The following is a 27867-nucleotide window of genomic DNA, read 5'->3' as shown; positions in this document are numbered from 1 at the left end:
ATGTTCATAATTCATAACTGGGCCAACCTGTGAGTGGAGTTTTACCCAACCCTGTCCTCTTATCAGAAAAACTAAGAAAACAATCAAATATGTTGACATTCTCATTGTATCGGTTTTTGTTGTATGTATGATGGTTAATTACCACGAATGTCTCAAGAGAACGAACTCACTGTCGTGTTTATTCAGTTAAAGAATTGGGGTTTTGCATTTAGATCACTAGCACGCAGAAGAGGCCTGTGCGATCACGCAATGGCGACCGTGTTCTTTTTTTACCGTGAGCTTAGCCAGTAACATGGTCTAACATCATAACGCTAAAACCATGGCATTCCTAACAGTATTCGATTTGTGTAACATATCCACGCCACCTAAGTGGATATTCGTCGTTTTATAACATTTAGTAGGATTTAGTAGGACAGCCACATTTAATTTTGTTACGTGAACAGCTTAAGTGTTTGATAAATCTTATAATAGGTTCTTAGCTTTCAGTTAAGTTGGTTATGGAACCAATATTCAATACACCGATGAAAAACTAAGAAGCATCGGCGAAATGATGGTGACAGCCTAAATTCGCTCCTTGAAAACTCACTGAAAACTCTTTTTTTTTATGAGCACGTTTTTGCCTTTTCCAGTATACTGTATAGATGGCTGATCACCCTTTCAGTTTCCGCTGTTTTTTAAAAATCTCATTGTGGTTATACATTGACAATATCTGGACCCGGTTTCACAAAAAAAAACTTAAGTCAGGTTCCCTGTCTAAGAATTTAATTACCAAGGTTACATGGGCACACCTAACCCTATCAGGAGCAGTGTAACAGCACCCTGATGAAAATCCTAGTCAACTAAGCCAGGAGAAACTGACTTAAGTTTTTTTTTCTGATACTGGAGCCTGATATACAAAATACATATCAATGTCCCCTTTCTGTGACTTATCATTTTACTGATGGTTTATAAATCGTTTACTTTCAGATTCCAGCATCTCTCATCAAAGGTACATCTGGTGCTTGTTTCTGTTTACGGAGTTTCCAGAACTATACAGCACTTCACAAGACCACTGTCTTTCACCCTTGGGCCATTTGGACTATTAACAGAAGCCAATATCTTATAGATAAGCCAGCCGCATCTCACCTCAAATTCAACCAAGGAAGACAATCTAGATTCGGGCTTTGACCATTCGATATTGACCACTCGAGATTCAAAGCATTTATTGCCTTCGGTATTTTTTGGTGGAGCTGATAGCAAGGATTTGACCTCATCGGAACACCCCAGTTGCTGTCATGATGGTTCTTTTCAAATGACACTTGCAGCGTTTCTCAGAAAATCACCATATTGCTTTATTCATTTTACCACTGGGGACGCAAATCAACAAGATAGTGCACACTTCCTATTAATATCGATGGCCGGTTGCCGTTCTATTTGTCTAATTCATAAACCGTCAAAGGTAATAAATTAATGGGCAGCCGCGCGGTTTCCATTGCCGCAAATGGGATTGAGAGTTTTATAAAGCATATAATTGCACATCGTTCGATGACTAAGTGGGTATTGCCGTGTCAAGAACACAGTTCACGCTGAGATGCCGCACTTTTAACGAAGTGCTTATAAACTGAATTTTGCTATTCAGGGTTTCATTTTAAAGTCAGACTGCGGAGAAACGAGAAACAGTTGTGTCATTGTTTGTTGCCAAAGCGGAACTGTTAGAACATTTGCTGATTCGCTTTTGCCTGGTGCATTCCGTTTTGGGGCAACCAACCTACGATTGATTTTTCAACGCCACTACTTACACGGTACACATTTGGTCGCATCTCAGCACAGAAGAGTGGTTTTCGATTTACCTGTAATTGCCAGCACCATTCCATTTAAAACCTCGGTGGATCCAGTACTTGGCAGTGAACGGTATATGTTTATGAGACATAAGTACATTACAATTTTGCTATTGTAGCATCAAGAGAGTGGTGCATGATAAGAAAAAGAGGGCGCATTTTGCCTGTAGCAACCAGCAAGTGGAACCGCCCAGCCATTGCAATTGAAGTGGGCATTGAATTAATCACGATAGTGCCCTGGGAAATAGCACACCATAGTTTTTCCTTGAGGCAATAGGAGAGTGGAATTTCGCAAACACGCTTCTTAAAAGACAACATTATATCAGGGGAAAAACGCCTTCACATACGTTTCACTTGCTGCTGTAGAAAAACTTTTAGATACACAGACCTTATTTTGCCTTCAGGTGTTTGGAAAGGAGAACTTGATTTCGCATATTGCTCAGTTAACTAATTTGGGGGTTTGATACGCATGTGCCCCGAAACAAAACTGAGCACATGACGTAGATCGATATGTCACACTATAGACGGGTACATGCAAATTAACTTGAAAGATACGTTGACTTCACCACGGAGAGCTTTTAATTTAGCTTACGTGTTTGATTCCAGAAAAGAAAGAACATTGCAGATACAGAGCGAAAACACCGTAATAGACAGTTAACAAATCAACAGTATCTGTGAACCAATGATTATAACTACTACGAGAGGAAAGAGAATAACGTTACGTTTCTGAAACCACATGTGACGCACATTCCATTGGGGAGTAAACTGGAGTGCGTTGTCATTAAGTCTTTTTTAATGGCATTAATGTTGGCAGTATAAAGTCAGCAAGCCCATATAGGTGCGCATTATCACCGGTTACACATCTGGCGTCATAGGTGAAAGAATAATAGAGCGTGAGGTTTTATGTTTAAAATACTACATCTTCGTGTTATGTCTACTTTTTAAGTCGTCATTTACACAGCTGAAATTTATTAACTTGAAGAACCCCAACGAAGTGTTTAACTGCAGTAATTGGTAAAAGCGCAGTGTGAGTACGGACTTTTTTTCACAAGTACATAGGCCTGCAGACTGAAGGGACGTATACGCAGAATAAATATGGCGAATTTCAATTATCTCACTTCTGAAACCAATGTGAATTGGTCAACTGATATTACAGTAACTGGGGAATATGGAGACATGTTAAGGCCTACATATATGTCTGGGGCGAGCTTGTATAACTCTTCGGACAACACATCCCAAACATATCCAACAGATCCATCTTTGGAGAAAAAGGTTGCAGATTGGATTCTGCGAATAATTCCCCTGCTACTGTTGATATTCGGATGTATCGGGAACATACTTGCTTTCTTGGTCATGCGTCGGCCATTTGTTCGCCACACGTGGATGGGGTACCTCCTGGCGGCACTTGCTGTCGTTGACACCTTAGTACTCATCTTTGGCTTATCGCGACATCTGATAAGAATATACTGGGACATTGACATCCGGGTACTTCATGACGCCATGTGCAAGACGCATCGTTTTGTCCTGTACACCTGTCAGGACTTGGGCGCCTGGCTTCTGGTGACTTTAACAACGGGCAGATTTATCTCAATTCGATTTCCCTTCCGTTCTGTCACCTGGTGCAGTGTCGGTAGGGCCAAACTGGCGCTGGTCATCTGCACGACCATCATGATTGCCAAAAATGTCCATCTCTTTTTCACACAGAGCGTTGAGGAGATTTACCCAGGAAAACTGAAATGCACCGTTTTGGAGGAGCATAAGGAGTTTTGGGTGGTGGCCTGGCCCTGGATCGCACTCAGTATCTACGCAGCTGGGCCGTTTACGGCTATGATAATTATGAATCTCTTCATATCGAGAAGCCTTCGAAAATCGGACCAGTTCAGAAAAAAAACGGTCATACACCAAAACGGCTTGCGTAATAAGCAGCCGGGCAAGAAATACAGCGACACGACGGAAGGGGGAGCTAACGTCAATAATCATGAGACCACAAGATCAATGACCTATATGTTATTGACCGTCAATTTTGTGTTTTTAATCACCGCCACCCCAAGCTTTGTCGTTCTTATCATAGAGAAATACCAACCGATCCCAGATCTAGTTGACGCATTTGTACTTATATTAAACTATACCAATCATGCGGTTAATTTTCTGTTGTACTGTGTTAGTGGACATCGGTTTAGACGGGAGCTTGGAAAACTGACTAAACATTGTTTCCGATGCAGACAACAAAATGATAATGACTCGTCTCAAGGAGGCACAGGTAGATACATAATAACGCCACACTCTCGTTCCCCCGCCATCTCGAGAAATAATTTAAACTTGGGAGACGCTTCAGAGTCAACGAGATTAAGTCCGTGTCGGCTAAGTCCCAATTTAAGTCGTGTCTAAAAGGACGAATGTCCATGAAACCGTTGTCAGTATTTTCAAACGTTCGTCAGAATGTGTCAGTGAATATAAATGTAGGACCACTGAAAATAGCTGCAGATTTCATTTTATCATTTGAATGAAGCATTTGGCTTCTATCCAGATCTACTGTGAAAATATTCTGTATGAATTTTAATAGCAAAGTCCAGTTAGTTCATGGATTGCATTTACTGTTGTTTTTTTTTTGTTTTTTTTTTTTTTGTTTTTTTTTTTTTTTTGTAAATTTTTAGTTTTTAGAATTAAGTGTTTGATGAGTGAGTGTGCATGTGTTATAGCTGTAGAAAACGTTTTACTGGTATTAGCGCAGGAGGCTACCCATGTATTAGCTGGTGTTTATCGACACCGGTCTCTTTTTAATGTTCTTAATCAGCTACGTTTTATTGAAGCATTTATTCTATAGCTATTGATCAGTTCGAATTAAGATAGACGTTTTTATGTGTCAAACTTAAAACAAATTTTGTGGTCTACTAGCATTGTGTTGTTTTTTCTTTTTTGTGGATTGTTGAAAATATATAATGCATAATGCAAAACATCGATATTTTAGGTGTCGTGCGCAGGACTGGATTTTATCGCGCGGATTTTCCATTGATGTTTGCGCAAGAAAATGCATAGAAAAAAACTTAACAGTTATAATATTTTGAAACTTGGTGACATTTTTTGTATGTTGGTGTAAAATGATCTTTTAATGATTTGATTGAATTTCCATACAGAAACTGAAACTAATTTTAGCAGATGTTTCTCCCTCCGAGAAGGGACCAACAATCAACGTTTTCCTGCAAACATCTTATACGCTTGATTGTCGGTGGAGGAATATCCAAAACCATATAAAACGTATTCACAAAACCGCATTAATAAAATATCATGTAAAATACCCTTTTTTACCCTAGGTTCTAGATTCCGGTATTGCCAGCTCGATCTTGATTTCATATATAACCCATATCAGCAATACCGTAATACTAGTAAAAGCGACTCCATCACAAGGTATATTTAACAAGCTAGCTTTTACGTTGCTCTGACACTCAGGGTACCCTTTTTAGGTTTATTTAAGTTATCATAATCCATTAATTTAAATTGCAATGTCTACAAACTGTACATGTATGTACCTCATTTTATTTGACTCAACATAACTACAATATTTTTCCTGCTAAACGCCTACTGTACCTCAAATGGTGTATAATCAATATAAGTTTGTGGGGGATATTTTTTACATATGCAAATAATTGTGTGATGGTTATATTATTAAAGCCGATACTATCATCGAAAACATAGGTTCTGTATCAATGGTATGTGTAATGCCCACCTTGTGGTTCGTTATTGAGCACAATGAAAACAACGGGTTAATTTCCTGTTCTCGGAATGTCAATTACCGCTTACACGCAAACGATTCTCACCAAAATTCGTTTGTTTCCGAAAGTTTATCTCCGTAACTTTGGGTTTTGTACGGTCACGTACGCGCACATGCTCTCTCTCTCTCTCTCTCTCTCTGTCGGCATATCTTTCTGCATTTCTATCATTTACGCCAGTGACTCACATTAATACAGTGTTACGTTATAGAACTCTGTGAAGCATGAACGACAGTGTGCCAATAACATTACAAACGAGTTTGATAACCGAAAATCCCTACAGCGGTTTTTCAAACGAGTTTTTTCTCTCTTTTTTCAGTCTGTCTGCCCTAACAAAGGGTTTAATTGATTACTCTCCTGGCCTTGCCACACGTCGACTAAATCAATTAAGCTGTGTTTTCTGATGTAATTTGTCGCATTGCTATGCTATTAGACGGGAAAGAATTGTGCCTTCACATCGTACAGTTCACTGGATATTCGCATTTCTTGAATATGCCAGGAATACGGCAGCTTTTCTCAGTGTGTAAATAATGGTTTGCTGCTTTTATTTTGCCTAAAAGGGTTACTTTTTGTGAGTGAATTTATAATTTCACGAAAACAACATGGCATATGAAATCAAGATAGACTGCCAATTTCCCCATGTTTTACCGCTTGATTTGTCTATCGTATTGGAAAATGTCAAAGCTTTATGACTATTCTCTTTATCACAAAAATTAACTAGAATCAAAGAAAAAGAAATGTTCAACATAAAAAAATAAATCGAAAATTCTGTGAGGCCGGACACCCAAAACAATTTTTGCCGTAAAAAAAACTGATCGAAATACATTACCCTTGTGCAGGTGAGTATGTATTGAGTGCCTGGAGGGGGGATTCACCGTCCAGACCAACCCAAAGACCCCATTTCCAGAGATTAGATCGATCTACTTTATATCGACCTAACTCCCTGGGGGTTCACGCTAAATAGCTGTCAGCCGAACGGACACGAAAGTTAATTACCCCCTTACAGCTTGTAGTAGGCGGGACGGACATTTAAGCCGGATTATCTGACAGTAATCTAGTGAGACTCCCCGCGGGGATAGATCGACCTAAAAGCTCTGGGAATACACCAAAAGACTTTTTTGTGTGTTGTTGTAGTGAATACGAGAATAAACATGAACTTTGCGTGTGCGTGCGTCCCTACAGTCAATGAACAATCTTAGAAAACACGCACATAGACTTGATATAAGGCCCTATATGTACGTGTTTATGGGTTGTCTCCTGTATGTCCACGGTTGTATTCAACATCCATTAGCAGATGGTCAATTGCAGCAGTTGTTCTCATCTCAACAAGCACAATCAATGCTTTTGCAAATAATGCTTTTCAGCCAATGTGAAACTGAAGCAGTGTAGATCAGAGGAATATGTGTATACGTGAATTTGCCCCATCCGAGATAACTGATAACTTGAAACTAGGCAGATCGTTGTGTAGGAAGTCATACGGGACTACAGAAAGTCCAAGTACATTGTATCTCTCTCACACACAAACACACGCACACATACACGCATCTCTCTCTCTCTCTCTCTCTCTCTCTCTCTCTCTCTCTCTCTCTCTCTCTCTCTCTCTCTCTGTGTGTGTGTGTGTGTGTGTGTGTGTGCGTGTGTGTGTGTGCGTGCGCGTCTGTGTGTGTGTGTGTGTGTGTGTCGGACACAAAGGCTAAAAGGCTAAATGAAGAAGCCGTCCGTTTCGAACAAAGGACCTAGTTACATAGATGCACGAAACAGTGAAGTGTCTGTACTGTTCGTACTTGTTGAAGTAAATAAAAAGCGAAAATAGACGAATAAACCAACAAATAATGCATTAATAAATAGATTAATTATTTTACACATGAGAATATATATTTTAATAAGTAATTTTGTGGAACAATTTGTCATCAGAGACCCCAGGCTGTAGGCCGTGACCCGTTGTAAGAGGCATGCGCTGCCTACATGCCATCTTCCCCGAGCCTAAGCTGTAACTCCCTAATTCTATTGCATAAACCTACCAACACGTAACCAATCAATTTATCAACCAAACCATCGGTCAATATGTAGAACTCGTGGGACGATCTTCTTCAACGTCAGGCGGATTTTAGGTCACACCGACTTTTCCAGGTCAACAATTAATTCTGTATTTTACTGACTACCAGTGCACGTTCCACTGTTAATAAATTGACTTGCACTCTTTACATGCTGTTAACAGTTGCGTTTGGAAACGAAAATAAATGTTAGAAAATTTAGAAGAACTTCATGGAACACTAAAATATCAGAATTAGTACATGTACACATAAGATAAGCCCGCACACACTGCACAAACAGTTAAGAGTGTCGTGTCTTGGGTATGACGGTTGGCCACTATGCACAAAGTCGCCACCAGTAGGGAGCGCTGTTGTGTTTTTCCTTTCTTTTTGACATCATTCAATTTATTTATTATTACATTTTTTTACATTTTAGCAGTCTCATTTTTTATTTACATTTCCATTTGTTTATTATCAAATTAGTGAAATTGATTTAACTGATTTGTATTGTTTTATTGGGCTGATTTTATATGCTTGCCACAGGTGCTGTTTTCTGTAAAAGCCTCTTGCTTTACGTGAAGCAGTTTTTGGTATCCTTTCTTTATAGACCCACGTAAGCTTTTAAATGATATAAGCAACATACGTGCACACTCCGCAACTAACGTATAGGCTCGTGGTATATCACGCAGAACGCACGCACGTTCCTACGACCTTCAGAGAACGTTCTGCACGAAAAGGAGTGGGTTAATCTGTGCAACAGGCGGCATGTATTATCTCGCGAAGCGTTGGCGTGTTTTTCCGGCCGTTCTCCTATATAAGTTCGCTTTGACCAAAGACAAATCGCTGTTATATGTAGATTTATTACAGTGAAGCCGTAACCAAAAACATGAAGGTCCTGATTGCAGTTCTTTTCCTGGCAGGTATGTTTATATAACAATATATTTTCATGTTTTTCACCAGAGAAGTGCAGATTCAAAATTTGTGAAATGAGTGACTTATATTCATATACTTCTAAGGTTATAAACATCCTCCTAGATAAAAAAAAAAAGTCAACCGTTTTCATTGTGTTTAATTTTTTTATTTCTTTTATTTTAATGATTCTTTTTCAATTTTGTTTAATAGATACATGTTATCTCCTTCAGTATATACGTTAACGACGACAATACTCACATTGTTCTGAAGCCACCGTCTTCTTTCTGTTTTATTCATTTATTTTTTTTATCTATTTACTTATTTTACACTTTTAACTGAACTCCAGGATTCCGTTTTTACCCGATAATACCACATACACTACCCCTGTAAGTTTACATTGAAATATTATACCATACCAGTTACATGTGTAACATTGTATTGTTGCTCTCTGTTAGGCGTTGCCCTGGCCCAAGAGCTCCCGACAAGACCCCCAAAGCCCACCCGACCATCCCTTGAGGAGAGGTGTAAGATGATTGCCCAAAAATGCCAAAGTGTGAACCAGGCGAACACTTTGAAAATCTGCGGCTCCGACAAACAAATGTACACCTCCAAGTAAGTGACGCCATTTCTCGTAGCTGTGAAAAGAAAAGTTATGGGGCTCGTTACAGGGATTCTGTTTTTATATGGTTAAAAGACCACTTCTTAAGGATTTTGTGATTTACAGTATTTTATCTTAACTGATTTTCACTGTAGTGACTAAAGAGTTTATGTTTATCATAAATTAAAAGCAAAAAAAAAAATGTTAATACAGCGAGTAAATATTGCAGGTGCCAATTCATGCTCGCCCGCTGTGAAAACCCCAGCCTGCGCGTGGACAGAAACATCAGACACTGCATGGGGGACCTGTCTCAGTTCAGCAACATGACCAAGCCCACCAGGGGGCCACGCCCAACCAAACCATCCCTGGAGGACGTGTGCCAGAAGATTAAGGAGGAGGGTTGCCCAGATAAGATGAACGAAGCCAATATCAGGATCTGTGACATGAAGGGCAACGTGTACACCAGCAAGTGAGTGGACAGTATAAACCTTGTAGTTGATGAACAAGATATCAAAAATGAAAATGTAAAAAAATATAAGGCTTGGCTTGACTTTTGGTGTTGCAAAGTAAAGAGAGAGATTTTAAAATGTTTGTTCACTTTTGCGTTGTTTTCCCACCTTTTGTTTAAAATGAATACCCAATGAAGAAATTGTGGTGACTTGGTAGTAGTAAAAAATAAGCATACGAAAAAAGGAAAAACAAAAACTTCATCTGGAAATAGATATTGAAAAAGCATTCAAAGTGTCATAATTATCGACATGAGTTCATTTTCTAACAACTTTGCGACTTTTTGTCTTATTCTAGATGCGCATTCATGACAGCCAGATGTGCCGACCCTACCCTGCGCCCTTCTCGTCGCTGCCCTCGCCCCCAGCCTACCGCTGAGCCCACGGAGCCCGCCTTGTAGAACCGTGGATTGGAAGCAGCTTCACGGTTTCGAGCAATTCCCGAACAGCATGCATTTCTTAGATCTCCATTTTAATGTTTCCTAAAATTGATGAACACTTCACATTTCAATTGTCATTTGTCATTTGGACTTCTCATTTTGTGCGATTTATCACATGGTAATAAAGTTTTCGGTAAGCGGTTAATTCATTCTTCAATTCATGGCGAAATAATAATGCATTTATCAATCCATTTATCTATAAATCGAATAATTGACTCACATATATATAATTTATTTATCTATTCATTTACTCATTTAATGTTCTCATAATTCTCTCTGTTTTTCAACAAATTGCATATATTTACTTTAACGTGGACGGACTACTGAGTGTTGAGAATTACACAAACTAAGTGAAAACATTTCAACCCCAAATATAACGTCCTGCTGATACCATAATATTATTTAATACTAATAATATATCAGTGTTTTTCATCTTAATATGAAAATAATAATTATAACCAGTAAATTTGCCGGTAGCGATATCAAATGCAGCATCCCGATTTATTTTAGAGATGACTAAAACTACCAGTATGCATCAGTCGATTTCTGTTCTAATCTCCCAAACCCAGGGTGTTCATCCTTGATCCTTAAGCTGTCTCTAGAATGTATCCAGGTGGTGTATTTCTCACGCTAATTTGGGGTGATGACGTCAGCATTCATCATCTCTTTGTGTCACGACTTGGACCGTGTCATGATGGGTCAAAGATCACGTTCGTGAGGTTACTACGGTAAAACTGTGGGCTGGCGAGTAAGATATTGCGCGGCACGACCCATCTCCTACCCTTTGATATAAGAGGTCTCTAAGATATCATTCAGGATTAAATTATAATAATTTTGTAACTGACTGCTAGCGCATCCTGTGGTCAGGGAGTACCTGTCAATACAGGGTACACGTACCTGTCCATTATGCTATGTGAACCTCCCCCCCACATACACACACACACACACACACACGCACACTTCGCTTCTGAGAAAAAAAAAGAAGTAAAGCAAGCAAACTGAGACAAAACCAAGCAACTTTTCTTTCCCTATCCCCTACAGCTGCCAAATTGACCTTGTCCGTCGTTTTAAATTCGCCTCGGTAAAAAATCCTTGTTCCCCTTCTCCCCCCCCCCCCCCAAACACACACACACACACTCACACCTCCTTTATCAAAACACTGACCTGTCAGTGATCCTGTGATAATCGTAAATTTTTTTCTCAACAAAGGTGACAAGTGTTCTCCCTATGTTTGTTCTCCCTATGTTTTATCAGAGACGATTGTGGTTACATTGTACATCTGCATTTTGTGATGTTCTTTTGCGTGGTCAGTCGTTCTTTGGTCGTAGTTGTGCGGAGATAGATGGACCAATCTGGACGGCGCATAAAATTATCCCGGTTCCTCCATAAATCTGACTTGATATTTATCTGCCTGGTCCACCTAGTACCTGGCGAAGTAGTTGTAACCCCTGGTACATGTGAAACGAGATGAGGAAACAGGACGTCGATTCATATCATTTTTGCTGTGTGTTTCCTGGTTAATCTTCTCTGCGACTTTTAGCTTTCTATAAATATTTTTTATTATTTCCATTACAGGACAATACGGGGTACTTACTTTTGTTTTAAGTAGATTAAGTGGATTGAATTCTTCGTAATACTTATAAAATCCTACACATTATTCCCTAATACTTTCAACAAATTTTGTACTGTAATATTTATCGGGTACGCTGTATAAAGCCTGCCTCATCCGAAGATTGAATTTAGGATTAATATTAGATTAATAATCCACATGAACCAATCCGTAGAGTCGGGTTGGAGAAACATTGGGACAGGACAATTTGCAGAAGAATAAAAGTGAAGTGTTTTTTTTTTCATGTGTTTACAGTGCATAGTCGCTGTAACCTACATTTGTATTATTATTATTGATGTAGAGGGAAAACTTGTAACCAACTTGTCAGCTTGCATTATCAGATTGCGTTGAGTGTAAAAATTGATCCTGAATGCGCCGAGTCAGTTGAATTTGTCGGACGTGACTTAAAGTAATTAAGTATGAAGCCAGGGGTCAATAGGGAGGTTCCCGACACCCCCCCCCCCCATTTTTTTCAATATACGACCCTGAGTGATTAAAAATAATAAGCCATTTCACGAAAATTCTGACCAGAATGCTGTGGTGTAACTGAAAGAGGACAGGTAAAGAAGCTTTTAAATATTAGGTCCGTCTAAATGATGTGTACAGTGAGTAAGAGAAGTTCATTTTTTTACGCACCAGTCATTTCTCTTATTTCACGTTGACTAACACGCTTTTTGTTTTTCAAAAAGACACAAACAAGGCAATCAAAAACCTTCCCAATGACACCTTATAACCCCTCCCCTCCCCCTTCTTTCCTTTGGCTAGCCGTTATAAGGAACAAATCTGATATCCAAGTGGCAATTAAGCTTATGAATGACTATTCTTTTTCGTGTTTGGTACATGTACACTAACAGTGTCCTGCCGTTCCTTATGTCCGCAATAACCGTATCCTGGAAGTTGCCGAAAACTAGGGCTTCAGGGTCAACAAAACAACCTGTTGACGAGACCAGAGCTTTTGTTTCTGAGACACTTAATCCGATCTAACTCGTTAGCGGCTCACTAAACCCGGACCCTAACAGCCCTACCTAAGCGCTGCATCCTGTCCGTTGGACAATTCAAATTTATTACACCTGGCATATTTCCGGATTGGGAAGACTATAAATAAAGAGCGGGGCAATAAACGCATTATTCTCTTCTGTTGTCCAGCAGAGACGACAACAAACCTCTGTAGAAAAGATGGATCGTTTCTGTGGCATATTACTTTGCCTTGCGTCTTTAGTTGCGATCAGCGCGGCATCAGAATTAGGTAAGCTTATGTTCATTTTCTTTTTAAGTTTGGAATTCCATTCCTTTGAGAAGGTGTGGGGTTGGTATTACATCAAAGATAGAATGCTTGAATTCCCTCAAATTCATTTTGTTCTCCAATTAAGAAGACAGCGTAACTGCATATATTTTAAATGGCAGTGCATTTTTCGACTTTAAGAACAAAGGATTTTACCATCAACAAAGTGAGGAAGAAGTTGCTACTTACGACCTGTTGTCTCTTTTATACCCTCTACCAGGGCGAGTGATAGATTTTTTACAGATATTCACAGATATGTCTCTAGCTAGATAGATGGTCATTTAGGGCTCAACTCAGAATTTAAACAACAACAACGGGAGAATGCGTATGTGTTTGACTCAGCTGGAAAGATACATTTTTGGAGGTATAAGGGGTCAGGTTAGGTGCAATTACAATAAACCCAAAGTTTAGGCAGTCTGTATTTGTTTTATTCATATTGACAAAACACAATCAAGACTTAAAAGTTACTTGAAAAAAGACATCGCTAAAAATAAGTCGTATTCCTCATTACCTTCCTGTTAGAAAGAAAATAAATAAAGAAATAAATTTGAATGATAAATAATGGAAATAAACTGTTTCAATATCACAAGGATCGAAAAAAATACTCAGTCACGGCACTAGGCACAAGTTTTATTTATTTTTAAAGGTTAAATCGATTCTCATTTCAGCAGTTCGAGAAAAGCGCGAGATCGACGTGAATGCAATTCGGCAGCGCGTGGAACGGCTAATGCGCACGGGGAACATCCCCGATGCCGTCGTCAAGGCCCTCGGCTCACTGGACCAAGTGATGCAGATTCTGAGCTGCTTGCCTACTAGATGTACCGGGAATTGTTGCGCGAGTCCTGATTTCTGCGCCATTCCACAGTTAGCTTCGGGGTTGGTAAGAAACCCGAGGGCAAAGTTCACCTTCTGTAAGAACCCTTGGAAGATCCGCATTGATCTGGACGCCGACTTTCGACTAAGCGGCATTGCAAGACTATTGAAAGTAAGAATGGGGTTTATACTATATGATATTATGATTGTTAAGTCGTGGCTTTTGAAAAAGGTGATACTATAATATATAGATAATTATTATCATTATTATTATTATTCTTATACTTCGTACAATTTGTCCGGAACCGTGCAACTTTAGTCAAGGGTGAAAATTACAAATAGGTTCGAAATACGGACACTGTTGTTAACTATTCGATGGATAATGCACTAATGGAACATTCAGGATTGGTGGTCAGAAATCTTAACGTAGAAATCTCTCTGCGGACTTTACGCTTTGTATTAAAAATAAGGGATTTTATAGAATTACGTGGCAAATAGATAGACTACAGTCAAATACCTTACGTGAACTTAAATTGTCTGTGCATCATTAAATTTTCGTTCAATCTGTCTTTATGTATTTAGATTTAGATTTTAAAAAGCAATCATTAACAATAAACATATTTTTGTATCTGTAGATCAAACTAAAGCCTATTGAGATACCCATTGACAACAGAGAGACTGAGGGCGTACTGAAGATGCAGTCGACCACAGAGGTCGCCTCTGCTGCAGTCAGAGTGATCGGACTGCGCGTAGCCAAAGCTAAACTGAAGTTCGATTTTCTCCTCAGATACGACTGTACTAAACCACGAAACAACCCATTACAGCGAAACAGGTGCGTTTACATTGCTTTATGATCCCAAATTCATCATGAGGATGAATGATTAGCCTATAATGGATAACTGTGTTTACTTTTTATTTGACTTATTTGCTGAAGTCTTGCTTTGGTCTGCAAGCCCATTTCACGAGTCCATGTTTATTTTCTTTCGCACGTCCCTACAGGTACAAAATTTCATTAACAATGATGTCTACATTTACGCATAGGTTAAGATAAATTTTACATAGGTAATGTTTGGAAGAGTTAAGTTTAAACTCAAAGCAGTTCTACTATCCCATTTTTTAAAATTATCATTATTTATTTATTTATTTGTCTATATAGCTTTTCATTCATTTATCATGTTTCCTTTCTACTTTAAGTCAATTTAATACGTTCCTTACATAAATATCATATCTAATCAATAACTTGTTTTGTTACAGATACAACTCTATGTATGATGACGGCAAGCCAGGACCAGATGGGAACAAACTGTTCTACAAACTCAACATCAAATTTGAGATCTACAAGAAAAAGTTCCCATGCTTCTGTTATAAACTGAAGAGCTCAGAAACGTTAGTGGACAAAAAGAAACATTTTGCAGAAGGGCCTGATTCCTGTAATACACCAGGTGTGTAGAAATCTTATCCTCAGTCAATTTAAAGTACTCTCCACGCGTTTAAAAATCCCCAACATCATATGTCCTGTAAAGCTTCTTATAATTCCCAATTCAAATATTTAAGATGATAAAAATGTTTAAGTACTGGTTTATCTGAATTGTACCTATTGCCGTTATTATCTCCTGAGCCTTGCAATTTCTGTAAATATATGGTACAGGGCTGCGATACCCCCCCACCCCCCTCCATTTTCTTGTGTGCAAACCAGGCAATATATCATTTCATTTCTTTTACAGCTGTCGTCTCTCCTCCAGATAGATGCTTATTTGGCAGGTCTAGGACCGCTCTCAGGGACGAGTTCCGGCGATTGTGCCCATAAATATCATCATACCGAAGTTATCGGTTGACTACTTTTCAGGTTAGTACACCTGTAGCTATTTCATACAATATATGTAGATCTTATTTGAAAGAAACGATTTGTGAACCGTTTCATTATTGTGACGCTAAACATGAAACAAATGATTATATTTTAAAAAATAACTTCGGATTTAGACACATTTGAAAGTGACCAATATAACACTGTTCAACAAAATGTCTAATGCTTTATTTATTTATTTATTTATTTATTTATTTATTTATTTATTTATTTATATTTTCAGACCGATATTTTACCTGAAAAATATTGATGGCGAAAGCCGGAGCGAAATCAGGATTTAACTTCACGAAGATTTTTTTTTTTTTTTTTTGCCAATTTACTGTCAAATACATTTCATTTATGGAACTTTTTATGCATAACAGCACAAGGTGCTGAGAATGATATCAATTTTGCTCACTAGCGGTTGAGACCACGAACTTGGAGGCAATCCAACAGGTGCCTTAAACATTCAGAACTTGCTCTGAAAAATCCCGCCTGGATCTGATTCCTGGATGATATTCTAAACAGTACAAAAAAAAAAGCTTACTGGTCGATACACCGATGAACCCAGTTGTACAAACGAAATAAATCGCAAACATCATCTGTACCGACTACCAGATATGTAAAAATGAGATGTCTGAAGTTAATTTTTATAAGAAAAAGGTTTCCTTCAAATTAATTTTGTCATAAGATTATATTGCTAAGATTATTTTGTACCATCTTTATGTACTGTAATATATTATTTATGTGTGTGTCATTCTCTTGTGTATTAAGTTGAAATAAAACAGGAAATGAAATAAAAACACCCCGGCATTTCTAGAATACTTGCTTTAAACACTCGGTTTAAATGATTCTGAAAAAACAATATCGTGATGGTTTTATAGCACACAGAGTTTGCACCTGCATTCGACCAAGCTTGAACAAATCCGGATTTCATTTCGTCAATAATGTGAGCGACAGAATCACACAAGATGTGACCAATAATATTTACACAAATCTATATAATTACATTCAGCTAGAGTCCATTTTACAACCAGTACATTCTTTCAATATCATATTTTCAAATTTGTAATAAAATATTTTCAAAACTATAATGAGATTAATTATAAACTTGTGAATGAAGCGATTGTCTCGTGTCCTCTTTAAGAGCTATAAACTGAATAAAAATATTATAAAATTGCGGGATGCTGGTGCAGTATGCAACCTGGCCGATGAAAACATAAACATACCCGGTATATAATTATAAACTAGTAGAAGTCAGAAATAGGGCGTTTCTTATTTTCAACGAAATAGGTTAAATATCATTAAATGTCACCCATGTGTGCCCAAAACTGGGAAAGATAATTGAAAATAATGAAGACACGCTGACAACTTCTTGATATCGTATTTAGTTCATTCAGTGGCTTTTGAGCTCCAGTATGGAGGTCATCTCATTGAACTAATTGGCCTCATGTTATTGCCTCTCCACCATTCGAAAATCGTCAAAATTCGTGATCATGTAAAAGCATTGTTTCATTACTCGGTGTAATTTCAATAAATTTTGCACAGCCTTATGTTGAAATGCCGAGTGTGTTGTATTGTGACGGATGAAAATCCGCGTTACTGAGTTAAGCCTGTGTGACGAAACTGAAAGTCCGTGTAACAGAGAGTCCACCCTCCTTTTAATTATACCGGTTAGGGTTAGCCTGACGTAAGTGGGTCAAGACCTGTGCAAATTAATGGGATCCGCACTCTCTATCATGGGGACTATCTGTCAAGTCACACAGGGAAACATATTGAGATTTTCACGACAACCGTTCCCCGGGATTTTTTTTTTTTTTTTTTTTTTTTTTTTTTTTTTTTTGCAATCTACTGCTCAGCATGACTTTACATGATAATTTAGTTCAAGGATGTTCTGACCATAATGAGGTGAATGGTAGTTGAATAAATACCGGGTATATGGTCTGTCGGAATGATATGTACATGTAGGCTACAACTTATAGGGAAAGTGTGCTTTACACTCACATGTCTTCTCTACAAGCTGCCATGCTTATTCAAAATTTCTTCCCGCATATCACTTGACAAATAAGTTAATTGTTATTTCAGAAGTATACAGAGCATCATAGACTTTTCTGTTGGCACCTTATAACCTCCTGTTCCCTCTTTTTTGCGGTGGGCAGTTATAAGTGGCTAAAATCATCTGAAATCCAACCACCAAGCTGGCAGATTTTTCCGTGCTTGGTACACTAACAGTGTTCTGTCGTTCCCGAAAGCCACAATAACCATATCCTGTAAGTTACCGTAACCAGGGCTTTGATGTCGACAAAACAACCTGATGACGAGACCTGACATTCGGTTCTGGGACACTTGCTCCAGGCCAACTTGTTAGCGGCTCAGTCAACCCGGATCCTAACAGCCCTACCTACACATCGCATCCTGTCTGGTGGTCAAATCAGTTTTATTACATCTGGTGCTGTTCCGTGTTGGGAAGAATATAAATAAAGAACGGGGCAATAAACGCATTATTTTTTTCCGTGGTTCAGCAGAGGCGACAACAAATTTAACCTTTGAAGAGAAGATGGGTCGTTTATGTGGGATTTTACTATGTCTTGCATCTTTAGTTGCTATCTGCACGGCATCAGAATTAGGTAAGCTTAAATGTTTTATATACTTTAAAAATATCAAATTAAGGGGGCAGGTTGTTGTCACAGCCAAAAGAAAACGTCATTAAACCGTTGCTTTGACTTCATGCATGTTCCAAAAAGTAAATGAAAATAGAATTAAAATAAGGATAAATGTACAAACCTCTTGCGAAGAGCGGAGAAGTTGCTATGTATGATCGACCTCTTGTCTCTTTTTACTTTTTGTTGTCTACATTTACTTATTAATTTGTCTAGAGTCGAATTTAAATTCAGACAGATCGTTTTACAGATAAAACATGACACCTCAGTGAATGGTAAGGTTTGGGCTGCAAGAATTAACAACTACAGGAGATAATATATAACGTATAGACTGTTAAGAAAAGAGGTCGAGTAAGGCGTGATCTCATTAAGCCAAAAGTTCAGGCAGTCTGTGTTCATTTTATTTAAAGTGGCAAAGCACAATTTACACGCTTAAAAGTAACTTTAAAAAGAGGCCTTGCTTTGTCATTTCTGATAGAATTTTCATCGTATTCACTGATATTGTTGTACAAAAGTAAATGAATAAATAAGCAGATAAATAAATAAATGAAAGTAATAAAAAAAATTATTACAAATGTTTTCCAATTAACAGCCCTGAAAGCATAAGGAATAGAATATTCAAGAGCAAAGGCATTACGGTATGTATTTTTTTCTAGGAACAAAGTAACAGAAGAGGTCATATCAGTATCGATTTTCATTTCAGCAATTCGGGAGAAGCGCCAGATCGACGTGAATGCAATCCGGCAGCGCGTGGAACGGCTAATGCGCACGGGGAACATCCCCGATGCTGTCGTCAAGGCCCTCGGCTCACTGGACCAGGTGATGCAGATCCTGAGCTGCCTGCCTACCAGCTGTACCGGGAATTGTTGCACGAGTCCAGATTTCTGCCCCATTCCACAATTAGCTTCAGATATGGTGAGAAACCCGAGGGCAAAGTTCACCTTCTGTAAGAACCCTTGGAAGATCCGCATTGATCTGGATGCAGACTTTAGACTTAGCGGCATTGCTAGATTATTGAAAGTAAGGGAAAAAAATTATAACTGTGCTTTCGTTGCCTTTTTAAAATAAAAGAACCAATTGTCACAATCAATGTCATTATTATTATTATTATTATTATTATTATTATTATTATTATTATTACACTGTATTATTACTTGGTATTATTAAACTCTTACAGTTGACTTTTCAATCTGTCTCTAACAATTTATTTTCATCAGTCATTATTTTTGGTACGTAAGTTAAGCTGCAAACATAAAGCTACATTTTGGTGTATTAAGATCAAATTGCTTCAGCGCTGTTGAAAATCACAGTATGTATAACAAGTAGGACTATTGAATACAGAATTATATAAATTAAGTGCGTGAGTACGCCTGTGAATGAATTTATGAGAAATATGAAATAGTCTATATATGCATTTAAATTTATGTCTAAAACGTATAGAAATATATATTTGCGTATTTTAGATCAAGCTGAATCCAATTGAGATACCCATCGACAACAGAGAGACTGAGGGCGTACTAAAGATGCAGTCGACCACAGAGGTCGCCTCTGCTGCGGTCAGACTTATCGGACTGCGACTAGCCAAAGCTAAACTGAAGTTCGATTTCCTTCTCAGATACGACTGTACTAAACCACAAGACAACCCTTTACAGCGAAACAGGTGCGTTTATATGACGTGAGATAATGAACAATAGCTTTAGTTTTAATGTTGTCATAATGATGAATAATTATTACGGAAAAGCATGTCATGACTTTAGCTGCGCTTTATACTTCAAGGAAATTCCTCTTCATGTTGTATTGACTTAATAGTTTTATAGTTTGATTATACATAGACAACTTTTTGTAAAGTAAAAATAAAATAAAGTTTTCTCTCTCCTTATTTCTTAACATTTGAATTCTTTATTTAATTCATATTTTTATTTACTCAATTATTTAATTTTCAATTTTTATTTACCTAGATTTAAATATATCTTGGGCGTTCGTATTTTAAGAAAATATACTGAACAAGCAACGACTCATTTTGTTATAGATACAATTCTATGTATGATGACGGCCAACCAGGACCAGATGGAAACAAGCTGTTCTACAAACTCAACATCAAATTTGAGGTTCTCACGAAAAGGTTCCCATGCTTCTGTTATAAAGTGAAGAGCTCAAACACATTGGTGGACAAAAAGAAACATTTCGCAGAGGGGCCAGATTCTTGTAAAACACCAGGTTTGTGGAGAGTCAATTTTCAGCCAATTAATACTTTCTCTCTTTATTTTCTTCTTCTTATTTTCGTCTTCCTGTTCTCAATTTTATCTTTTAAGCGTGATAAATTCGTCAAGCCAAATGGAATTATTATCTTTGCACATGTTACTTGAAACCCATGATCTCAATTAATATCCATGGGATTTACCTGGTCATCTACATGTAGCTGTAAAATACAGATAAGCCTGGTACAATAGTAAAATATTAATATCAAAATAAATTCAGGACATTTACCTTTTAACTGATTTGACAATCAACAAAATTTCAGTCTATAATATCCTTTTTGTTACAGCCGTCGTTCCAACCCCAGCTATATGCAAATCATTTGACACGAACCGTTTTCCTTCGTTCATCAGGAGAGCTGTTGAAGCATTGATCAAAAAAATGTGCCCCTAAATAAAACCGTCTACTATTTGATGCTTTTTCGGGTAAGTGAGAATTTTTGTATTTTTTCTATGACGATATTTCATCAAGCTATGTGATTAGTTATTGAGAAACATTTCACTCTATGGCTGTTAAACGTGAAACAAAATAACAATTTTCGTTAAACAACAAATTTAGGCACATTTTAAGTCTTTAATATTCCAAAGTAATACGACACATTTAATCATTTATTCATATTTATTTATTCATTTGCCTTTCAGGGCAATATTTGACCTGAAAACGGATAAAGAGTTGTTGCCAAAAGCCGAAGCGGAATCACCTTGAAACTTCGCAATGACTTAGTGATTGTCCTGCTCTATTTCGTGTTATTTCAATTTTTTTTTTTTTTTTTTTTTTTTTTTTTTTTTTTTTTTTTTTGTCAAATACATTTCATCTCTTGAACTTTTGTATGAATAAGAATCCTTGTCAAAATATCTGCACTGGGAATAACATATTAATAACATATTAGAGGCAGACGTACGATACACAGGTGCTTCAGTCACTAGAAGGTTAAGCCTGTTTATTCTTATCCTAGTATGCAATTTTCAGAGTGCACTAGTGGTCTGTTACAAAATTGCCTGTACTTAAGTTTTGTATACCATTTGAGATGCGCCTGATAACAGAAGGCAATTTATTCAATCTCTACCTGGATCAGACTGGAAAGATTCTGAAGTGTTCATACTTGGCGATACACCGAAATAGCCAGTTTTACTAACGGAATTTATCAGAATTACAGGTAATATCCCTTTAGAGCTATTCTGAAACGACAGCAGAAACCAAATAGTAAAAATCAAATACCGAGGTGAAATTTATAGAACAAGTTTAATTTAGTCTTAAGATTATTACTCAGGTTAACTTTTACATGTACCGTCTATCCATATTGTAATATACCTGAACATTACCATATATTAGGGTATAGTGCTCGTCTTTCTCTCGTGAATAGAATAAAATAAAGCATGAAATATAATAAAATCACCCGGCATTACTAGAATATTGCCTTAAAACACTTGTTAAGTATAAATCCACAACCATAAACGACGTAATACCGTGATACTTTTATTGTTTATCTACCTGCCTTCGGCCAAACTCGGACGATTCCAAATTTCATTTCGTCAATAATGCGTGTAACGGAATGACACCAGATGCAACGAATGATACACGTATACTAGTACATGAATACAACATTCAACTGGGATCCATCATACTTGTACAGCTAGTGCATTACTGTATTTTAATATCATATTTTTAGAACTATATTTAGATTAAATATCCACTTGTGAATTAAACGATAGTCTCTTGCCATTTTCTTTTTTTTTAGAATTCTTAATTAAAAATAAATATATATGAAATTGTGTGATACAGTAAATATTTTTGTGCATCACGGGCGATTAAAACGTTTAAATAACAGACAAGAAGTCAGACATAATTATGGCAGCAGTTAATTGCCACTAAATGGAACTGTTTAGCATCATAAATGTCACCCACCTTTAGATTTATCAATATATTTTCGCACTGAAAAAGATATTACTTATCAAAGAAAACAGTAGAAATCAGTAGATCCACTACTTGTAGTATAGTACTAACAAAGTGTGCAGTATACTCATACACATGTACTATGCATCGATCTACAAATATACTAAAAAGATCGCTGGTTTTCACCGGTTTATCAATATATGACTGGATCTTTGGCATTGTAATAGTCTAATTATATTATTTGGATATGTTCTAATGCTTGAGAGTACAATTAATACAATACCAACGACAATAAGCTTGTCTTAGCAAGGCGCGTTCCTTCCAGAAGATCATAACTGCTTATGGTTTCTCTCCCCGAGCCAATCTCTGGTTGATATCTTCCACCACTTCTGGGAGCTCCGCAATGGAATCAATGACGAAATGGGCACCTGACTTCCTCAGTAGGTCACGTGATTTCTCAGTCCGTACCTCCATATCTTCTGCTGATACTTTAGCTGAAATGCCAATACAAAATCGCCTTTAAAGTTCCTGGATATAGCTTATTTAAGGTGCACTTGGAAATATGTATTTTATAATATTTATTTAAATATTCAAATATGAAAAGAAAAAATTTTAAATCAAGTATAAAGCATATTTTTCAAAGTTTTTAAAATATATTTATAAGAAAAAATTTTCTTCAAAAGCAAACAAGTGCGTACAAATTCTTATCACTTTCTGACAATGCATATGATACAGAGTTACATGCATTTTGCTTGAAATAAACGATAAACAAAAAAATGCATACCTCGGTAAGTTGCCATTAAAAAAGATAAAACATGTTCTAGTACATACCCTCATCTTCAAGAGTATGAATCCCCATATAGTTGCTGTACCTGGCCACTCCCACGCCCCAACAGCCTGCCTCGATAGCTTCTCCCACTCCCGATACAGTGTCATCAACCTGGGGAAACAAATACATCAGCTATACAACTGTAGCACATAGCATATGTCTTTCCCACAACCCTGATAACAATTCCACCAACTGTGTTCTATGTTGAGTTATGATGATAGTTTCTTTTCATTTTGCTGGTGTTTCGGCCATTTTTAGAGAATGAGGAGAAAGATTGTGGAGGGGGGTGCATGGTGGGGGGGGGGGATTCTATCTATTAAGTTAACGCCTACGATACCACCTGCTGTCTTTTAAAGATACTAACAAACACAAATCTAATTCTCTAATCATTCACATCCCATGTGCATAAACTGCATCAAAAATACAAAATGAAAATGATAAAGCATCAAGCAAAGGCATAGCTAGCTGCCCCTCCCTGCCTATATATCATTTACATCCAAGTAACCTTAGGCACAACAGTGTTATACTGCATTTAAATTCCAACTCTTTTTATTTTAATGAATCTTTATAGTAAAATCAATAACTTAGAAATCATGCAATCAATGCATAGTTTGCAATTGATATAAAGTAATGATATAAAACTTTGGAGGTGATGGGGCTGGTGAGAGGAGGTGGGGTTTGGGGGGGGGGGGGGTGGCAAGCACACTCTCCTATCCCATCACCTCTGCAGAATATCTGTTGACGAAAAAAAAAAAAAGATGCAGTGTAGATCATTTTGTAGTGCTTAGGCACAGCCCACAGATAAATCTTTTCTAACTTTTAGGTAAGGTAAAGAACTGGGAATACTGGAATCCTATATTCAGTTCAGGAGAGGGGTATTCACACTAATAAAATGATGTCACTTAATTGTAAGGTTGGCATGTAGTGTACCTTGACCACAGCTTGGATGGGGTTCACGTCCAGCAAGTCCATGTTTTTGTAGACCATGTGGGGTTTAGGACGAGCCCCATTGATGACCTCATCTCCCGCCACTGTGACATCTGGTTTGTACCCTAAAGTGCAGGTTGTTAGGTTAAGCAGGGAATGAAATTGGTGGGACAAACAAAAATTGGATAAATGCATTAAATGAAGTAAATAAGTTAATTAAGCTTGGAATTATCTGAAAAGGGCTGTAGCAATGCAATAGTCCGAATGTTCGTTGGTCTGAAGGTTTGATAGTCCAGTTAATGCAACAATTAAGTTTATAGTGTACTGGTGATAAAGTTCATTTGATGCCCATGCATGTGATATTGGGACTAATGAACCTTTGAACCAATGAATCTTCAGATTATTGAGGCAATCCATTTAAAAGGTTCCATACTCTGTTTTACCACTAGGTCCATAAGCAGCAGTAAAACGAACTAGCATTGCAAAAAAATATATCAAACCTTTGCCAAAAATATGCATATTCAACAATATACAAGAAAAATGCAAAGCGGAAAATAGAAAAAAAATCAAAATAAAATTACATCTTTTATTAATTGTAAGTGGAGGATAAATTATGAGTAAATTTAGTCAAAGAAACATCACATTACTGCCTTGAAATAATGTCTACATAAAAAAATCAAAATTATGTAAAAAATACTTTCGCTTAAATTTTTACTCATATAAAGTCCTTGATGCCTTTCCTTTCCATTTATTTTTAAATAAAATATTTCTCTCTCTTTTTAAAATGCATATGAAGGTCCGCAAGAATCTGTAAGTTTTTCATTCATGCCCTACAGTGCAACAATTTAAGCCTATGCTCACCTTGTTTTATAGCATCTGCTAATAGTATGTCCACCATGGCTCTGGTGAAACCAGTGGTGGTTCCCAGTTTGCACTTCAGTTCATTCTGCAATCTCTGCAATTTATAACAATGCATAAGGTGAGAGACTCTTTATAAAAGTGTGTTAGGTGAGACATAGATATATTATTGCGTTAGGTGAGACATACATATATTATTGCGTTAGGTCTAAGATTGTCTGAAATGGGGCATGCTTGAAATAATGCTAAGTGTAACAAACATCAATTTGCAATGTTTTACTTGCCACACCTTAAAATTAAATTTAAACTGAGATCTACTAGGGAAAAGTGGGGCACTGGTAGTGTACATTTTCTGATTAGAAATCAAATTTTGTGGACATTAAACTTCATATATAATAACTGTTTGGTCTTTGCACAGCTTGGAGAGAGAGAGAGAGAGAGGGAGGGGGGGCAAGGACTCACCTGTGTGGCTTCTACACAGCCTGGAATGAGGGTTGTGTACTTAGGTAAGCATGCCAACTGCATAGGAACAAAGTCCTTGAACATGTTGTCCACATCCTGCTGGTTAGGGTAGCGGTTATACACACTGTGCCATCTCTCCCGTACCTCTGGAATCTCAGTTAATGCCTGAAGGGATAATATTAAACACTAGAATTTTATAATCATGCTTACACTTATCACTGTATAATTTTCCTTAGGGTTTATTATTCTGTCATATGTAATGAGTGCATCTACTTTAATGCACTGAATATGTACCAGTATTTTGCCTGGGAAAATGATTAAGATTTTATATACGCATATTATAATTTACATATATACTGGTAGCTAGCTTATAGACATAAATGTATATGCACTGTACAATGTACACTAAACCTTTATATGAGCAACAACAACACCAAAAAAAAAAAAAACAATTCTTGTAAATTTCAACAGTTTTTCAGTAATCACTTAGCTACTTACATAGCCTACCGATACTTAAAATGTTAAAAAAACATAAAGATCTACAGGCTCATTTGTAAGTTTTAAATTTCAATATTAACCATTACGGGTAAAATTCACCAGTCTACATTTCCATTATGGGAGTGACTCAAATATTACTACATGTATAATAACATTAGAATGATGATATCTCTGGTTATCACACCAGTGTGCCTACAATTATTTTCTTGGTACATTAATATAATACATACAGTATGTAATATGGTGATTACTCAATCTTTTCAATGGGGGGAAATTGTGAATTTACAGATACTTTATTTTTAAGTCATAATTTCTTAAAATATAATTTTTTTAGTTTTATTCTATGCTATATAAAATATAATTTTGTAATTATAAAATTACGTTTCTGAAAGGTTGATAATTTCTGCCCAATAAAAAAGACTGAGTTATTACCAAAGTACATGTTTACCTTAATATGGAGATCCTTCCTCAGTCCCATGGGCAGCCTAGCCTCCTCCATTGTAATGGGCACACGGTGTTTCTCAAACACATCCTTGAAGACCACAGCTGGGGCGATGACATACTTGTCTGCAGTGGTCCCACTCCAGTCTAATATCACAGCCTTCACTGGGCCAATGTACTGTCTGAGAAAACGGTAGTGAGCCATCTTTGTCTGAAATGCATGGAATACTGATATATAGGTAACACGTAACATTGATACAGTGTATAAAATTAATTAGAGCATGAAAATGTATGGCATCACTTTCAAAGGTAATACATGCATGTATTAATGTACATGTAAGCTAGCATTTCTAATGATTTTTCAATTTTAGACAACTGGCAGTTATTTTATACACTTGGCACTCACTGCCGTACTGGTGTGGCAGGAATGGTAGTCGGCTAGGAACCGTAGTCATTGTGTACTGTACAGTAGTCCGTTCCGCATAATTACTTAATTTGCACAGGTTACATTCGTCCCATATATCAATGTGATATACTAATTCACTAGTGGGCTTGATTTGGTATTGAAGTGCAATTTAAGATCACAAATAGTCTTATGTGATCTTAAACCATGAGTAAGACCATTTCTGCACTGACAGCCAATTAAGTTGTCTCCCCTTACACATTCTCCTATTGTGAGCAGAGGTACAGGGGGTACGTGTCCTCTATTGTGAGGAGAGGTATCCCCCATTGTGAGGGGAGGAAACTGCTTGACTAATTAAGCAGATGTTAGATCATTTTTTACCTTAAAAGCATATTCAGTCCATTTTAAGACTACTGCTGTAATGATTAAGACCGTGTTAGATCATTTGTGATCTTTAAGACCAAATCCAGCCCACTATAGTCAATACTACGACTAACCCTAACCTACATGTGTACTAATCATATGGGACCAAGGACTGTGGCTACCACTCCTGTACATGTCACACAGAAACACCTTACAATAACTTGGCACATAATACATTTACTGCCTACTGCCTACTGCCGCTGCCAACTGGGGCTCATCCAATATATAATACCGGTACGTTACCCGGTACTGTACATGTACAGGTATATATGACTCACATTACGTGCAAAGTTCTAGAGGCCCAGATTACATCATTTGGTGTCATAAAACTTTACCATACTACTTGACAACAACTAAATACCTTATGAAAAAATAGAAGTGACAAGCACTTGACTTACCACGTAAATTGCAAATAATCAGACCATCAGCATCATTCAAGTAAAGTCCGCCTCAAACAATGCCTTTTCCAAACAAACATTCTAGACTCTTAAAACAAAAGATTCGCTATTTTTAATATCTGGAATTTGAAATATCCACCCTGACATGTGTGAGTTATTAATGTGCATATTAGGCGTTGTAAAACCCGTCGTCATTTCT

The 27867-nt window shown here is 37.2% G+C and overlaps 5 protein-coding genes and 1 long non-coding RNA gene across 16 annotated transcripts in view; 4 read left to right on the top strand and 2 right to left on the bottom strand.

Moving 5' to 3' along the window:
- LOC106170278 (FMRFamide receptor) overlaps positions 1-4708 on the top strand; it is a 28095-nt gene extending 23387 nt beyond the window's left edge. For all 8 annotated transcript variants that reach the window (XM_013550076.2, XM_013550077.2, XM_013550075.2 and 5 more), the window contains one exon: positions 967-4708. In XM_013550076.2, coding sequence (XP_013405530.2) covers positions 2913-4205 — 1293 coding nt within the window. In that variant the 5' untranslated portion in view covers positions 967-2912 and the 3' untranslated portion in view covers positions 4206-4708. The remainder of the gene's footprint in view (positions 1-966) is intronic.
- Positions 4709-8351: 3643 nt separating this feature from the next.
- On the top strand, positions 8352-10218 carry LOC106170267 (uncharacterized). Its single transcript, XM_013550062.2, has 4 exons — positions 8352-8537; positions 8985-9141; positions 9357-9596; positions 9932-10218. The coding sequence occupies exons 1-4, from the start codon at positions 8504-8506 to the stop codon at positions 10032-10034; spliced, it is 534 nt and encodes a 177-aa protein (XP_013405516.2). The 5' UTR covers positions 8352-8503; the 3' UTR covers positions 10035-10218.
- Positions 10219-10289: 71 nt separating this feature from the next.
- On the bottom strand, positions 10290-11667 carry LOC147760783 (uncharacterized). The gene is made up of 2 exons (XR_015335602.1): positions 11238-11667; positions 10290-10873 (listed from the first exon to the last, which is right to left on the bottom strand). It is a non-coding gene; the product is annotated as an uncharacterized LOC147760783 (long non-coding RNA).
- A 1071-nt stretch (positions 11668-12738) lies between these two features.
- Positions 12739-16425, top strand: LOC106170283 (uncharacterized). Its single transcript, XM_013550091.3, has 6 exons — positions 12739-12928; positions 13633-13949; positions 14413-14609; positions 15032-15219; positions 15502-15623; positions 15865-16425. Exons 1-5 carry the CDS (start codon positions 12859-12861, stop codon positions 15582-15584), a joined length of 855 nt encoding a protein of 284 aa, XP_013405545.2. The 5' UTR covers positions 12739-12858; the 3' UTR covers positions 15585-15623; positions 15865-16425.
- On the bottom strand, positions 15934-27857 carry LOC106163751 (uncharacterized). 4 transcript variants are annotated; one of them, XM_013541428.3, is made up of 7 exons: positions 27669-27857; positions 26452-26655; positions 25506-25670; positions 25047-25140; positions 24189-24310; positions 23261-23369; positions 15934-22923 (listed from the first exon to the last, which is right to left on the bottom strand). In XM_013541428.3, the coding sequence occupies exons 2-7, from the start codon at positions 26647-26649 to the stop codon at positions 22769-22771; spliced, it is 843 nt and encodes a 280-aa protein (XP_013396882.2). In that variant the 5' UTR covers positions 26650-26655; positions 27669-27857; the 3' UTR covers positions 15934-22768. The 4 variants fall into 4 exon arrangements, with proteins under 4 accessions (XP_013396882.2, XP_086874633.1, XP_086874632.1 ...); XM_087018507.1 differs by lacking the exon at positions 27669-27857 and adding an exon at positions 27632-27654; XM_087018506.1 differs by lacking the exon at positions 27669-27857 and adding an exon at positions 27426-27455.
- Positions 18058-21931, top strand: LOC106170284 (uncharacterized). The gene is made up of 6 exons (XM_013550092.2): positions 18058-18247; positions 18984-19300; positions 19744-19940; positions 20310-20497; positions 20826-20961; positions 21178-21931. Exons 1-5 carry the CDS (start codon positions 18178-18180, stop codon positions 20927-20929), a joined length of 876 nt encoding a protein of 291 aa, XP_013405546.2. The 5' UTR covers positions 18058-18177; the 3' UTR covers positions 20930-20961; positions 21178-21931.
- Positions 27858-27867: the final 10 nt, after the last annotated feature.

This window comes from Lingula anatina, chromosome 7 (genome assembly GCF_051362555.1).
Source record: "Lingula anatina isolate TDL-2025a chromosome 7, LinAna3.0, whole genome shotgun sequence".
Classification (NCBI taxonomy): Eukaryota; Metazoa; Brachiopoda; class Lingulata; order Lingulida; family Lingulidae; genus Lingula; species Lingula anatina.
Note: the sequence above shows the minus strand (reverse complement) of the source record. Positions and strands in the feature narration are given on the sequence as shown.